At 38.1% G+C, this 17,236-nt stretch overlaps 1 protein-coding gene across 2 annotated transcripts in view; it reads left to right on the forward strand.

Moving 5' to 3' along the window:
• The window catches only part of STXBP5L (syntaxin binding protein 5L), a 205,773-nt gene that overhangs the window by 69,152 nt on the left and 119,385 nt on the right, over nucleotides 1-17,236 (forward strand). For both annotated transcript variants that reach the window (XM_086464591.1, XM_086464596.1), the window contains exons 3-4: nucleotides 4,656-4,737; nucleotides 6,418-6,518. In XM_086464591.1, the coding sequence (XP_086320717.1) occupies nucleotides 4,656-4,737; nucleotides 6,418-6,518 (183 nt within the window). The remainder of the gene's footprint in view (nucleotides 1-4,655; nucleotides 4,738-6,417; nucleotides 6,519-17,236) is intronic.

A 17,236-nucleotide genomic window follows, 5' to 3' on the forward strand; every position in this document is an offset into this window, starting at 1 on the left:
CAAGTGAATACAAAGCAAAATATCCTATTTCACATATACAGATCTTAAAACGAGTAGTAAATGTTGTTTTCAGAATGAACTTTTTTTCTATTAGGATGTTATTACTGTCACAATTTCACTGCTTGATGCACATAATTCTGATTCTACTTGTTTTACTCTAGATCCCAACAGATATCCAGGCTTATTTTTCATCTTTTTCCCTTTCATGTATAAATTAGGATAATCTGGCATGTCTGTGAAGGCCCCTGCGAGATCCAACATACTGATAAGAGAGAGAAGATAGTGACTGGCTTTTATCCTTGAAATCCATGATGTCTACTTTGAGATATTCAGATGTATCTGTATTAGTCCCCCCTTTTAATATCTTCAGAGATATTCCACTCTACCTGATAGCAGAGTCATTATTTAATAAAAAGGCTAAAGCAAAAGAATAAATTCAGTCCAAAGCCTGTATTATGTAATTCTGATGTATGTCCTGGTAGAGTACACTGGTATGAAAAGATTTGATGATGTAAGGTTGTACTCCTCTGTCGTGGTTTGAGCCTACCCAGCTGGCAACAAAGCACCACGCGGCCGCTCGCTCACCTCCACCCAGACCCCTGAGGGACGGGGAGGAGAAAATGCAACCAGAAGGGCTTGAGGGTGGAGACAAAGGACAGGGAGGGCTCACTCACCAGTCATGGTCACGAGCAAAAGACAGACTCAACTTGGGGATAACAACACACATTTAATACAAACAGCCACAACCATCAAGGATAATGAGAGGTACAACCAGGTCTTGACTACAACACACCTTCCTCCCACAACCCTCTGGCCTTCCTGGTCTCAGCTCTGCTGCTTCTTCCCCCCCAGCAGCGCAGGGGCAGGGAATGGGGGTCACAGTCCGTCCGGCACAAGGTGTCTCCGCTGCTCCTTCCCCCTCAGGGAGAGGGCCCCTCGCAGCCCTCCCCTGCCCCACCGCGGGGTCCCTCTCCCGGCAGACAGCCCTCCAGGAACTGCCCCAACGCGAGTCCTTCCCGCGGGGCCGCAGCTCCCCAGAACCCCCCAGCGCGGGTCCCTCCCGGGGCTGCCGCCCTCCCACCCACGGGCGGCTCCAGCGCGGCCGCAGTCGCGGCTGCTCCGGGCCCGGTCCCTGCCCCTCCGGCCCGGGGCCCTCCGCGGGCTGCAGGGCGACCTCGGGGCCACCGCTGGGCTCCAGGGGCTGCAGGGGCTCAGCCGCCACCCCACCGAGGGCCGCAGGGGAACCTCTGCTCCGGCACAGCTGCCCCTCTCCTTCCTCACTGACCGGGGTGTCCGCAAGGCTGTCTCTCTCCCATCCCCCTTCACTCACCAACGCAAACAGAACAAAGAGACACAATCAACCTCTTCTTTCACTCTTAAACACAGTTATTCGCAGAGGTGCCATTGGCGTGGCCTTGGCCAGAGGCGGGTCTGAAGTTTGAGCTGGGGGAGCTTCTCAAAGCCTCTTACAGAAGCCACCTCTGTAGCCTCCTCCCCCACTACCAAAACCGCACCAAAACCCCACCAGACACCAAACCACCACATCCTCCATGCTTGACAGCAAAGCACAGAATTTACAGAAGATGGGCTAAGGTGCCGAGAACATGTGCCAATTCATCGTATCTCCTCAGCTCCTTCTGCTGGAAGGACCTCACCGCAGCTCCCAGAATGTTTGAAAACCACCATCAGTCAGTGATAATGCTGCTATTTAAGCATCAGTCCTTACTTCAGGGCAACTGGCCAGACTGAAGCAGAAGGCACAATTTCTCCGTTATTTTGGTAACCTGTGAAGTATTTCAGGGTGAAGACTTATGCAAATAAATGTAAATTATTGAAGAGTTCTTTGTGTGGGATACACTGAAATAATCTATCTGCTTTGTTAGGATGTTTCCTAGAAAACTGATTTATCATGATCCTGATGCTGAAGGGTGACAGCCGCTTAATCAGGGCAATACTAGTGCAATTTTCATTAAGGACGATCATTAGCTGGCTCCATGCATTTATATTTAATATAAAGCTCAAGTTAAAGGGAAAGCACGTATGTGTTAAAACTTTCACTCAGTTTGAAATCCCTAGTGGGTGGGTGGGTTGGTTGGTTTTGATGCTAGTCTTGCTTCCTCTTACCTTGCAACGAGTAGTGAGGAACAGTATAAAAAAAGAGTGCCATAGAGCAGTCATTCAAAATGGACCAGAAGATTAACATCAACCCTTAAAAAGTATCATAGACTACTCTATATCTTTATTGTCCATTTTAAATAAGATATTTAAGTGATGCACAGTTTTTTATTATTTTATCAATTATGAACATATTCAAGACTACAGTTTGGGAAAAAGTGACGAATAAAGTTACTTAGGTTTTTTTTCCCTACCTTGCTGTCCTATGATGTAGTTATGGTGGTTTATGCACAGATTTTAATCTGTAGGTACAAGTACATTGAAATCACTGTGAAAGGAGATCTTGCGTTCTTTTGTAAAACACTATCTCCAGCTTACAAATAGGGAAATGAAGGCACAGGGAAGTAAAGACACTTTTTTTTCCCCTAAGGTTATCCAGTAGACCAGTTAGCAAAATCAGGAGTAGAGCTCAGGTCTCTCAAGGTCAGTGGTCTCCATTAAACTGCTTGTTTAACAATTGAAAAAGTAACTACTTTAAAGTATTACATTTTAACCCTCAAATGTGCTAATTTGGACTTTACTGGCCTAAGGCAAATTTTAGAATAGTTTACTACAAGTCTTTTCACCTGTGAAAGGGGAAGTAAAGATTCTGACATTTGCCTGCAGTATAGGTGGACAGTTGGCATTTTTCTTCAGGATTTTACAATATGCTAATATGATCATATATTACGAGTAGATAGGGCTTTACATTATAAAATCTTGTTTCTGATCATAATCTTGATGTTTTGAATACATACAAAGGTGTTTCACCTGTTTCATACAACATGGTTGTTAATAATATATTTCATATCCTCTCTTGTTTTACTTTTTATCTTTGGTAATTTTCTGGAACAGCAGTTTCTTGTTAAAGTCTCTGACAGATGGGAAAGGCCATCATCTAAGTTAGGGAGATGGCATTTTAGCATGCAGAGAAAAAGACTGAAAGAAAACAGATAGAAAACTACATTCATGATTGTCCTGGTTTGGGCTAAATCAGAACTAATTCTGTTCTAGTGCTTTAACTTTCCAGTTAAGTCTCCTCTAACTAACGGCATTTTCTGAAACAGCAGCGTGTTTTTCCAGACAGTGACTGCTTCTAGCAGTGATAAGGCCTGATGTTTATAGCTCGTACCAAGGAACGGTGTGCAGAGAGGCCTTTGCTTGTACTTGTTCTTATGGCGACCAAGGTCACTGCTAAATCTTGTACACTGTGTTGGGGGCTGGGAGTGAAAAGGGTCGCAAGCACAAAAAAGGTCGCACCTGCAGGGAGGAGCGAACCAGACAGGTGACCCAAACCTGACCAACAGAGTGTTCCATCCCGTATATGTCATATTCCGTATAAAGCTGAGAGATCACGAGGGTCTCGCTCTCTCTTCCTCTCTTCTTCGATGGCCAACATCTGAGGAGGGCTCTGTCTGTTCTTCTGTCGTTGATCCCAATCTGTGCATCCCCGAATCCAGTGCCTGAGTCCAGCTCCTGCATCCCATCCCTGTCTGCTGCCGAGTCCAGCCTGGGACTGCCCCAGTGCCAGCCCTGCAGTGTGGTGGTGACATATTGTCATCAGGGTGGGGGGAGTTAGGTTCGGTATTGGTTTTGCATATATTTGTACATATTGTATGTATTTCATTATTTCCTTATTCTTCTTATTATATTTTCTTTTATTGTTATTGTTTCATTAAAGCTGTTTTAGTTTTCTTTTCCAAACTGTAAAGTCTCTCTCTCTCTTGTTCTCTCTCCTTTTCCCTTTTGGGAGGGGAAAGGGGTTAGTAGAGAGCGTCTGTCATGCATTAGGGACCGGCTCAGCCTCAAACCGTGACAATGATGTATCTGGACAACAAGATGTTGCTGCAAATCAATATGTTGATGTTGATTCCAAGTGAACTAGCTGCGTTACCAGAAACAGTGTAAACATGGTTCCACTCAGACTGGGGACTGAACTAGAGGATATAGTTCATAGCTAGACTTTGCTAACTCTGCATAGCACTGCATTGTATTTCTGTTGATGAGACAGAGATCAATAGTTACATGTGAACTTTTATGTAAATGTGAAATGACTCACTCTAAAAAATGTTTTCTTGGATTTAAAAAAGAAAGCCTGCTACATAACTGTGTTACTGACTTTAGTCCAAAATTATTAATTTTATAATGTCTTGATAAGTACAAAAATCTGATATATTCATGTGTTATGTGAACCAATAATACATAAAAAGAAATTTAAGATGCATCCTGCTGAATTTTTGGATTAATTCATGTACTTTATTTCACAGGAAAAAAACCCAGGCAAGAACAGATCACTCACAGCTGCACGTGTTTCAGCCTGATGATGTTGGTACTTTAGTTAGAATGGTGGAAAGTCAGCATGAATTCTTTTGTTTTACAGTAAGCAAAAAGAACTGAGGTTAATTAAAGGTTAATTAGAGTTTAGTTGGTAGTTCTGGTCTTTTCCTTTTTACTTCTGGTGACAACATGACTGTTAGAATCCTTGACTTTGATGACAACAGATTGGGCAGGCCTGGTGTTGATTGCTACTGCCAACATGAAAGTGGTGCTGCAGTTCTGCAGCTCCAGTTCTTAATCAATGAGGTAAGGCACATTTATTCAGATTCTGTATAAATTTAGGTGAATAAGTCAATTTATGTATTGTAGTTGAGTGATATACCTTTTCACATTGACAAATTGTGCCAACAAGTAAGTGGCGTACATCCAGAGGGCGTTCACCATATAGCCTTTTAGAAGACTATTTATGGGACTGCACACGAGTATTACCTTCATATATATCAGTATAAAGTACTGAACAAAAGGCAGTCAATACATGAATACATGAATGTTTGCAGGCAGATGTAAAATCCATTAAATTACAAAATATGCTGCACAGTCCTGTTTTAAATATAAATTAATAAATGAGCTAAATCTTTCTATGGAACTATATTCACGGTTATTGGCTAAAAACTCAATAGTTGGGGTTATGCTACTACTTGAAGCAAGAAAAAGCAATTGCAGGGGTCATCAATCAAACCAGCATGCTTAGTCTTCGTAAATGATTTGTTGAAATCAAGTTTAAAGAATATGAAGAAACAGCAACAGATTATAGCTTGCTCTGTGCAGAAGATCTCTGGAGATGTTAGTAGGCCAGAAAACTTTCTGGAGCATATAAATCAGTTTGGTTTTTTTCCTAGAACCTCATAACTTGGCCAAATTATGGAATACACTGTATTAGAGAAGTCTCACCTTCATAAATTTTGTTTGCATATGTCAACGTTGGAAAGAACAGTTGCTAGGATTAGGAAGGAAATCCAAGATGAAAAAAGAAAATTTTATCAGTCAGTCAGAGTTGGTATGAACTGATCTTTCAGTTACATCCTCGCCCTTCCTTAGAACAAAGCATTGCCTTCTGTTTGGGCAATATCTAGTTCCTCTCTGCCATAGTAATACACAGCGATAAATCCTTTGTACTAGACTTGATCTAAGGTGTAAATGTAGTAGACCACTGCAGCAGCAGTATACAGCTTCCTCTACAGTCCATTTTCACACGGCATCACTGTTCCATGGTGAGGAGAATGACAGTAGGAAGGAGATAGAATAAGTTCAATTCAAGATGCCCAGGCAAATAGAGGTCTGCGAGGACTTCCAAAGAGGACTTTGGAAGATGTTCATTTCTGGGGCACCAGAAGCAGAACCAGTCTTCCGATTATTTCTAATCTGTGGTAAAGACTCTGTCCTTTTGTCTACATCTTAGTTCTTCCCAGATCCTGTCCCCCTGCTACCTGTCCCTACTTTCTTATCTGCATCTTCTTTTCACAGTTCTGGTTTTGAATTTCACACTGTCTTGATATGACTACTAAACTGTGCATGACACTGTCAGTTGTGTGTGCATGAATCCATTTATCTTTAGTTATATCCTTCACACTCACCTTTTTAAGTAAGTGTTGTCTGTTCTACATTTCATTAATCTCTATGCTTATGTGGAAATACATGAGTTCACATGTATAACCTTGGTACAGATCTTTAATTTGCATTTCAAATTGATGCAGTTTTAATTTAACTTTGGCTGATCTTGTACTAATTTAAAATATTTACATTTACCAGATCAATTCGAACTAACTATTATTTATGATAGAATATACTTTTTCTGGAAGAAAGCAACCATTTTTCAGAAACTATATGATTCTCTACAGGTAGATGATTAACAGTGAGGATTATTTAAGAATAAGACAGAATCCGCAGGAAAGTAATATGTTGTGCTGTATTTTGTGTCTACTCTAGGGTGCTTTGGTCAGTGCAAGTGCAGATGATGCACTTCATTTATGGAATCTCCGACAGAAACGACCAGCTATCCTGCACTCTCTGAAATTTAATAGAGAAAGGTAAGACTATATGACACAAAATAAATATTTCCGTAGAAAACCCCCAAACTTACTTTCTGGATTTGCAATAATAATACACGCTTATTAGTTTGCCTTTCTAAAGGTGGATGTAGTTTTGTCTCGAAATTTTTTCTTCCGTTATTTGAGTCTTGTTTCCATAGAACAAAAACTTCAATTTCTCTTTCTGCAGCCTTCTCAGAACCAGAAAAAATTTGTCTGTTTTTTGCCAAAATTATTTTCATTTTAGCTGCTATTTGCATGTTCTGGTGTGAACAGTAGTGTGTGTGTTTTTCTTAAGACCAGACATAAGTGCTGTGATTCTTTCGGCTGACCTGTTGTTCAGTACTAACCAGAGTGCCTCAGCTGGCTGTATCAAGGAAATAATTATTTTTTCTACCTTGAAAGGGTTTTATTTTTGTAAAATTTTACAACTGGAAGTTGAGCAGGTATAAATTGTGAATTTGGGAAAGTATGGTAAAAGTCAAGTGAATTGAAGACTGTTTTTCAAAATTTTACTTTATCAGTACCTAATTGTAGAAATCTCTACTGAAAATAGATCAAATGAGTGGTTGTAATTTTCAAACTCGAACAAAAGCTGAGCACTTTAATCTGTATTTAGTAACCCAAGTAAAACCTGCTACAATATTATGGAGCTTGAATGTTATACTTTTATTAATATTAAGAGAAAGTTCCATGTTTCTATTGAGGAATTAGGTCAGTAGTCAGAAGACCAAGATTCAGTGTATAAATGCAGCAGATTTTTTTTTTTTTTGTGAGTCCTTGAGCAATACAGTTATTCTGTACTTCAACTTTGTGATGGGTTTTTTTGAAATTTGAAAACATAGGTGTAATACATAGTGTGGTTTTGACTGGAAGTTTAAGTGATAGTGTAATTCTCTTAGTATATACATACAGTATTTATTAAAGTGCAGCAACTTCTTTTAGATATTTATATATTAGCTTGTGCAGTGATGAAAGATATCAGTACTTTACCAGAGCTGTGAAGTGAACAGACTCATCAAAGCTTTAGCTGCAGCAAATCGGAAAGTCATTGTGGAAATACACTTTTTCTTTGTTGTTTATTATTCAGATACATCTCATGTTTGCACTTGAATGTCACCAAGTTGCAAGTTTTGTTGTGGGAAGTACTACATAATAATTTAGAAAATATACATCCTGATTCCAAAGAGTTTATAACCTGTAGCAAAAGAATATCAAGAGGTTTGGGGCTGCATGAGGGAAGATGAAAAAGAAAAATTGTATGTACATTTGCTAGCTGCTTCTGGACAGTAAGTCATCATTTTAAATATGTTGAAATATTTGAATCTTGGTATTCTCATCACGTAGGTACATTATCCACAATTTGTCATTGATAAACCTAAATGTTGTGGAAGTTATTACAGTACATCTTGATCTAGCTCTCCCAGCCAGCAACCTTCCATACAATCACAGAATGCAGTGTCTGTTCACCTGTTTGCCTGTCATTTCTCTTCAGAGGCATCAGAGTGGTATCTTTGTCAGAATTTGATCAGAATTTCTTGACAAAATAAACTCACGCACATTTGGGCTTTGGTGAGAGCAAAACATTTGTCATCATATTTACCTAAATTTTCTTTTGCTTCTGAGAGCCTAAAACATTGGACAAAATATTTGGAAGCAAGTTATTTGGAATACTGGAAAACTGGGCATAAAACCAAATTTTGTGTAATGACATTTTTGAACTAAGGTTTGTCATGGTTTAACCCCAGCTGTCAACTAAGCACCATGCAGCTGCTCCTTCACTCCTTCTACCTCTTAGTGGGATGGGGAGAAGAATCAGGAAAAAAAAAAAAAAAAGTAAAGCTCATGGGTCAAGATAAGATAATAGTTTAATAAGTAAAGTCAGGATAATAGTTTAATAACTGAAATAAGATAAAATTCAAATAATAACAATAGTAATAGATAATAAAATACACAGACGAGTAATGCACAATGCAATTGCTCACCATCCACTGACCAAGGCCCAGCCTGTTCCCTGCTAGCAATCCTGGAGAAGAAAATCCCAAAATCACAATCCTGGAAGAGAGAGAACCCCCGCAACTTACTGGCTAACACTTATCTATATATTGAGCATGATGTTGTATGATATGGTATATTCCACTGTCCAATTTGGGGCTGTTACTCTGGCTGGGCTCCCTCCCAGCTTCTGGGGTACCTGCACATTAGCAAGATACGGGAAGTTGAAAAGTCCTTGATTTCTTAGCAACAGCTGAAAACATTTGTACATTGTCAGCATTCTTCCCATACCAAATCCCATACTGAATCCAAAACACAGCACTATTCTAGCTACTAAGAAGAAAAAATTAGCTTTATCCCAGACAAAACCAGGACAAGGCTTAAAAAGGATCTGAGGATGTAGTTATTTGTAAAAAATGCCTTTAATCAAAGTCTAGTAAGTCATGAGTAAAAAAAATCTATTTGTTCTTTTATGCATATTTTAAGTAACTGGTAAAATCACTGCCATTTAAATAAGTTCTATTAGCACATCAAGGCTATGAGGCAAATATTCTGATACACTGGTATATAATATTGTCAAAGAAGTAAGTCTAGTTTTAAATTTAAAAAAGTCAATCTTTCAATAAGTATGAAGAAATAACTGTGTAGGTAATACTTTTCTTCTCAGTGTTTTCTGATAATTCACTGCTCCTTTACCAAGTGTCTCTCTGAAGCAAGTGTAGAAGGAACACTGAAGAATGAGACATAATGGCAAACTAGTATTTTTGTTCTACAGTGTAATGCTCTGGAGTTACTAGCAAATTGTATGTTTTTGCCTTGTATCAAACTATAAGGTTATAATCCTAAATTTCTATTGTTATACTTGGAATATAATACAATGCATTAAGAACCTTCAAGAAAATATAAATGTAAGCAATGGGTTTCAGTGCTCAACCCCATACCAAGAGCTAGAATGATCATATGGTTATTCAAAGCCATGCTTGACAGTAGTGCATGGTTGATAATATATGATTTTCTGCTCCATTTACAAATAGGATGGACAAGCAAAGCTTTTTAACCTCTAGAAACACTCTGTAAGAATCTCTTCAGTACTTTTGAAGGATAACATGGTGATGTTCCTTATGTTAGTCCCTGCTTTTTCCTCCTTTGGTGTCATAGGAGGTACCAGATTCATCTTCAGTCGACATTTTAGTCAAAATAACTCACTCAGCTATTAGAATTAGTCACTGTCTCTATCTGCTGCGAAGAACATTAGGATTAAACCACTGAAAACTATTGTAGGCCTTAATTATTTTTAGTATAGTCAGAGCAGACTTCAGCAAGTATAACTTTAAATATACAACAGTTTACATAGTTTTTCCATTTAAGATTAGTGCAGCTGGAACAGGAAAAAAACAGTATGGATTGTGGTGTGAAATCCAGGTCCTTTAAGCCTGTGTGCACTAGCTTCACTTACAAAAACAGTTCATCTCCTGTTATTCTGAAGCTGAGCTAGTTCAGTTGCACTGACTGACACGGGGGATAGCTCTCCTCTTTTTCTTCTTTTAGCCAGTGCTGACTGGCGTTTTACAAGTGAGCTGACAGCACTACTACAGCTCGCCTGCTGACTTCTACTCAGCATACATGAATACAGGGTACAAGTTCTGCTGGCTCTTTAAATGCATCTGCACGCACTGTGCACTGATGTCGTGACAATATCATAAGTGCCCTTCCATAGGGGAATCACTAGGTGACAACACCTGTGTAACTGGCTTTGGGGCTCTGATCTGTAAAGCTTTCTTCCGTGTTAAGGGTATGCTGACACAGAAGAAGCGGAGCCTTTTAAGTGCGTGACTTGTAGAGCAATTCTCAGGTAGCTGTAACTTACTGTTAGAAATTTGACTCCTGCATCTGAGATTTTGCAGTATTTGAACAAGATGATTGAGAGTATCACTGCAATGCTTGTCAGCAAAGAGAAAAAACAGGTATTTTTGGATCTGGTGACTTTTCTTTTGTGTTTCGGCCCACATTCTTTCCTGAGAGTGGCTATATCCTTCTCTATCTGTCTTGCTGTATTTTGCAGGATTTTGTGTGCTGTGTTGTTAAGAGTTTAGCTCACCAAAAATGACAGTAAGAGGCTATTGAATGAATACTGGTGACTGGCTGTGCAGTCTCAGCAGTACCTGTATCTGTTTACTTGCGTGTTACTAAACTTAGATTGTCTGCCTCACTGGCTGTTGAAGAAACTGAATTCCTGCGATAGCTTGCCTGTTCATAAATGAGCCTTCTGGTTAATATTGTATAACTGTAAACTCTGTATTGTTGATGTACTTTCAAATTAGTCAGAGCTCTGTCATTAAGCATGAAAGTAGTTAATAGGTTCAGTTCAGCTGCACAGCCATGCTATACCACGAAACATATTGTGATTACATGGTGTGGCGCAGCATTTAGCTATTCCAAAGAACCACAGAATTCAAATATAAAGCAAAATTTCACCATACAATCCTGCCATAGTCTCTGGAAAGTATTTGAACTTTCTCAGGTTGATGACAGAAAAAACTGAGGAAAGCAAAAGAAGCCATGCTGTTGATTTTCCTTCACTTCCACATGTTGAAGATTTTACAAAACTTCTTTGCAGTTTTTTGTGGTTTGTTTTTTGTTGGGTTTGTTGGGTTTTTTTGTCTTATGAAGTGTGTATTGCCAAGTGTGAAGACAGCACAGACCTCAAATACATAAGATAAGTATTAAATATTTGTGGCATAGTCTTGCATCAGCATTTGTCACTTTTGAAAGAGTAATGATCAGGGATTTCAATAAACAATTAATGCTGTTTGCATGCAGCTATTGAGCTTGGAAATATTCCTGAGGTTTGTAAAGGGCACCTCTGATCTACAGGGCTGTGCCTTAGTACCGCAGGACAGAAAGTGAGCTTTGTCTAATGTTACTTCAGAAAGACAGAAGACTGGATGCAAAGTTTCTCCAGAAGACTGACCCAAATCTTGTTCATGTAGTTGCCACACACCTCTGCTTTCTCTGTTTAAAAAAAACCCAAAAATCAAAAATTACGAAGTTATATTATTTTTTCAGGTCTTACATTGTGTACCAGGTAATTTTGTAGAACATTTGACCTGTAGGATCCATGAGAGCCATAAACTCATCCTGGAAAGGCGTATGCAACCTAGTTGAAATGATGAGTGTCTTGGTCATAAAAAGAAGTCTAACACAAGCGTTTTGGGTTTTTTTGTTCAACATGCATTAGCTAAACAATCAACAAAGAGCAAAAATACAAAACATAGATTAGCTTGTTGATACCAGGAATCAGCAAGTTTGATTTGATAGATTTAGGAGATTATGCAATTCCACTAAAGTGGAATGAAAATTCACATGATCCCTAAGATTTTCTTTTGAATAGATCTTAAATATGTGGGCCTTCTAGTGGAGAGCTGAAGGTACCTCCTCAATCTAGTTCCTAATGTGTGCAGACCAGACAACTCATATACCTGCTTTTGTGTAATGAACAAACTGACTATGTTTTGCATTAGGAGATTCTGGTCCCTTATAATCCCAGTAAGAAAGGCACCTGGACTCTGTAAATTATCATTAAAAATGTTATTTATTAGAGCTAGCACTATAAATAATGAAAGAATAGTATAGATAATATTATATCTCTGTAGATGCTGGGAACCCTGAGTGGTGCATCATCAAACAGGCCTCCAATCAGCTGGCTGTGCAGACCCCATCCATTTTGGTCATTCGAGTTATTATTGGATTTTCTTATAAGAAAACAACTGTTTTCATTATTTCTGCTATCAAACAGAAAGGACATTTGCACTAAAACTTCCTGCTGCAGTGTCAGATAAAGGCAAGGCCGTGCAGGTGGTGCAGTCACCAAGTGGGAGCTGCCCCCAGTCTGCTCCTCCCTGCAGCCACGGGGTACGTGCAGCACGGCCCAGCCTGAAGGCCACGCTGTACATGCAGCTACTTGCAGCACAGGCCTGTGCCTATGAAAGTTAACTGCTGTGTCGATCACTAACTCCTCCACATGCAACAGTCTCTCAGTCAGGATTGTGACACTATTATATAATTATCCAAGCTTAGTCCACTACTCCTGTTAGGAAAAACTGCTCCACGCTAATTTCATCCTTCTGATGGCAAGAAACCTTCCAGCCTCAAGACTAAATTTAGTTTTATGGCTGTTTTATTCCTGTTTGTTGTGATACTCTGGTGTCCACATTGCCACGCATTTTAAATATTTTGTCTCACCTTTGCAGTTAAACAGCTCATTCAAATCCATTCACAACCCACTTTTTTTAAAAAAAAAACACTATATAAATCAAGATTCTGTATTTTCCTTTGTAAATTTGTGTCTTCATTCCCTTTTCTTTTCTTTGGCCTTTCTTCTCCTATCAATTCCCTCTGAGCTGATGATCAGACAAGGAAACATATTGTAGATAGGGTCTCATCTGTGCTGTGGACTTTGACATTACCATTTTCTTTTGTAATCCCTGCAGGAGTGCGTTTACTGATACATACCATAATAACATCATCCTTTTACATGGCTTCGTCTTATCAGTGCTTGTGATCTTGCTGTGATTGACTAATACACCCATTATACTACTTCACTGATTTATATCTAGCTGGCAGGGAATGTCCTGCTTTTCAGTGCAAGCCTTTAAGAGTGTAAGCAAAGCGAGACAAGAGAGATTGAAATTATCTTTTTCCATCACTTCTGTATCATGAGTTTCAACCCTAAAGTGGAAGTTCTAATTCTTTGAAGTTTGATGCTTTGCCCTTTGTGTTTTTAATGTCATTCAATTTCTTGTACTCTACTTGTGCAGATTGTCCTTCTCTGATATTGTGCCCCTAAGAGGTTTTGTTAGTATCAGTACCAAGATAGCTACAGAATTACAAGATCAGCTGTAAAACTAATCCTTGATAATCTCTCAAATATCCAGTAAAATATTCCCTTTTTCAATGAAATCAAGTGGAAAATAGACATTAAAAATAGAATTTTAGAGTAATGGTTTATATAAATGCTGTAATTAATTTTTACACATGCTAGATTTCCTACAGTTGGAATATTCTGGAATAGCCTACCTTTGGTAAACCTTGCTTCCCTACTTTACTATAACTTTTCAAAATTCGTCCTTTTGAAACTAAAAACCTAGGTTAGTGTGTATTTTTAAGTATATTTCAGCAAGTAGTAATAACATTACAGTCACAACATCATAGATGACAACATGGCTTAACTTTATTTCTCAGTCTTAATGTTTTATGCTTACCTTCTTGGGTGGCATTTGTAATGCAATCTGACTTTGTGCACTGTAGAGAAAAGACTGCAAGAACTTAAGCTGGCTAGTTTAAAAGTAGTTTGGTTTCTCTATGCTTAAATTACACCAGGGTAGATGTTACTCTTAAATAATGTCACCTTTTATTGATTCATTGACAGTTTACTAGGGAAATCTGTTGATTGCCATTTCCAGGAATATCTAGACTCTATAATTATTAGCAATTCTAATCCGTTCATGATGGAATAAACTTTCTTCTAGTTACAGAAGTCCTGGTCATATTTTTCACTCTAGAATATTAAAAAGACCTCTGTCTATATCCAGATCCAAATTTGAATTTAAGAATCTTGGTTCTTTTTTTTAATGCTCACTTTCACAGTCTTTCCCCAAAGTAATTTTTAGTCCACCAGGATTCTGACAATATTATTATTTTCAGTTTAATGTCAATTAAAAATGTCCTTAAGTGCATTATGCTACAGTATCGGCTTTTATACCTATTTGCTAAACTACTTCTCTGAAGCCAGAGCTGTTTAAGAAGTTTAAGATCTTATTTTACACTATATACAGCTATATACAAAAAAGGTTCTATTTTCATAATGGGACTAAAATATGCAATAATAACATTAGTACAGTATATAGTAATTTGAATTTTGATAACTACTCAGAAAAGTCTCAAACCAGCAAATACAGTTACCATGTTACATTGGTTGCACATGTATCTTAATTTTAAAAGCATATATCCAGGAATTAAGAAAACATATGATAAAGTATGATGAATAATTTGGCAAATGTTTTTCTATTTCTTGGTTATCAATCAACTGCAAATCAATTCACCTTTTCCTCACATTGGTGCATTAAAAGTATCTTAACAGAAAATGGCTGATGTGCTATATATGTATTCCTCTTAGAGAGGGATAAAACAGCTGTATTTAATAGCACAAAGACCAGAAAAACTGAAAGATGACTTACAACCTGTCGCTTCTACTTTCCCGATATTGCTAAAACTGTACCAGATAGCCTCTACTTCACCCAGTCCACCTCCGAGCTGTTCATTTGAGTTATTATTTTATTTAAAGCTTTTTTACATGAAATATTTTGGCAAATACATAAAAGAGTCTTGGGATTTGATCTGAGACTGTGGAAAGCGTATCAAGTGAAGGTTTCTAAACAAGAATTTTCTCAAATCTGAAACACCAAAATCACCTTTTCTAGCTGGTAGTAGGCCAAATGTGGTGTCTGTAAATACAGCATAGTTAAAATGTTTGAAAAGTGAAATTTACTTATAACAGCTAATGAAATAACTTTATAAGTTTGCTATATGTATATGCATGTGTGTGAATGCAGATATATATGTGTGTGCATGTGTGTACATGTGCATGCACACACACGCATATATGAAACCATCATGACACATAGAACTGCTGGAGAAAAATGCATAGCTAGTACAATTACCTGAGGCCTTAACAACTGTACAGGGACCAGAGGGCCCTCTGGCCGACAAACACCCTTTTCCAATTTAGCTCTTCCTCTGTGTCACTCTGGCTGTATTTCCTTCTATTATTTCTATGAGAAAAAACTTACCTCCTCAAAATTCCATTTTGCAAAACATCTTTGTGAATTTTTGTTTTTACCTCAATAGGGAGGAAAAACATGTTCTGAATTATTTAATTTTTATGTCACTTGGCCACCTCTGGTTGTCTGCCTGCATAACTTACACGTTGGTTTCTTTCCTCAAAAAAAAAATCCTTTACCTCTTAGCAGTAGATGTAGTGTTGCTACATGCTGCAAAACTTTAGATCATATGCTGAGCAGTGTGCTTGTTGTTTCTAATGCTATGTAGAAAATAAAGCATGTTTGTCAAGATTTCTGCTTTTTTGAGAAAACACAGGGTAACATATTCTGTTGTTTTCACATAGCAGCTGTGTTGCCAAATTGCTCTAAGGCCAGGTTTGGATAGCAAAATTTAAAATACATACACACAGCCATACATTGAACAACCGTGTTTCATGGCCTTAGGCGTAACAAACGAGAAGTCCAACACTGTGATACAAAAATGCATCATCTACTTCATATCATGCACAGTCATATTAGACAAGAGCAAAAAAAGATGTCTTTTACAATTTAAGCAAGTTCAGACAGCATGAACTGTCTGCATTATCGGTTGGAATTTTCAGCTTGCTACAGTTATAGTATTGTTACAGGAATTCTGTGGGTTTATTTTCTGAAGTTTTCAAATTTGAGTTTTGAGACATCTTTCATAGTCCTGTTCAGATCTATCCTTTGAGCTTTGTTACATTAGTCATATATTAAAGCAGGGAAGAACATGCACCCATGCTGCTGCTGTAAGTCATTCGGTTCTTGGAAACCATGCCACCCCTTTCCTGCCCAGGCACATGTCAGCTTCAAGAATAATCCAATGCAATGATTTAGGATACTTTTCCTTCTGTCACAATAAACTCTGGGCATTATTCCAGTAAATCAGAAATAGAGCTAGTAATGTCAGCATTGAGATTATCTCATTAAACAGTACATGAGCAGGAAGAGAAGAGAGACTACAGATTGCAGAAAAACAAGGACCGTTAATCACAGAGTCCCTGTCTACTGAAGCATAACAAATGAGAACAGCTGGTCTCCACAAAGTCTACATGATTTTAATTGATGGAAGCTGTTAAGAAAAAAAGTGTGTATACATAGAAAAAGTATACACATGTAAAAATGCGATTTTTTTTTACTTTGAAGTCAATTTCAGTATTTCAGTCTTATCCTGATTGTAGAGAGTCATTCAAAATAACTTGATTGATATCGATATAAAATAGGTTTTAAACCCGTTATAATAAGAATGCATGATAAACACAGATTTGTATATGTTGGGGCAAGCAGGGGATGAGATACTAGCTATGTTCGGTTTACTTCTCTAACAGCTATGTAAAGTCAAGCCATTTAGCAAAAGACAAATTTCAACCTTTCATCTTTGAGCTAAGTCCCAATTTCTTTTTTGAGACTATGAGACTGGGAAGCAAAAACTGCATTTTTGATTTATAGCTTCAGCGTTGGGTGAAAGGATGAGAGAAACGCTACCCTTAGGTATTTTTTTTTAATGCAGCTGCTACAAGATCAATGAAAGTAATAAATCAAAATCTTTCTCTTTTGAGAACATCATCTCCCTCTTCCATCTCTTGTTTTTGGCTTTCTTTTATTGCTAAGAAACTCAGTAGCTCTTATTGTGGTCTGTATTGCACATCACTGCCACTATGCCTCCTATTACAACTCCATTTTCACTTAACCTTCAAAGAAATTAATGGAGAACAAGTAGAAGAACTATAGATAAGAAATAGTGATTTCACGAGCCAGTAGACAAGAGAAAAATCATGTACGTTGTCTTTCCCCTAAAGATGAAAGCAAGAGTCGGTTTGCCAATCCTGTTTCATTAATTTGCTCACTTTGCTGATTTTGTGG

This window comes from Leptosomus discolor, chromosome 1, assembly GCF_034619465.1.
Source record: "Leptosomus discolor isolate bLepDis1 chromosome 1, bLepDis1.hap2, whole genome shotgun sequence".
NCBI lineage: Eukaryota > Metazoa > Chordata > Aves > Leptosomiformes > Leptosomidae > Leptosomus > Leptosomus discolor.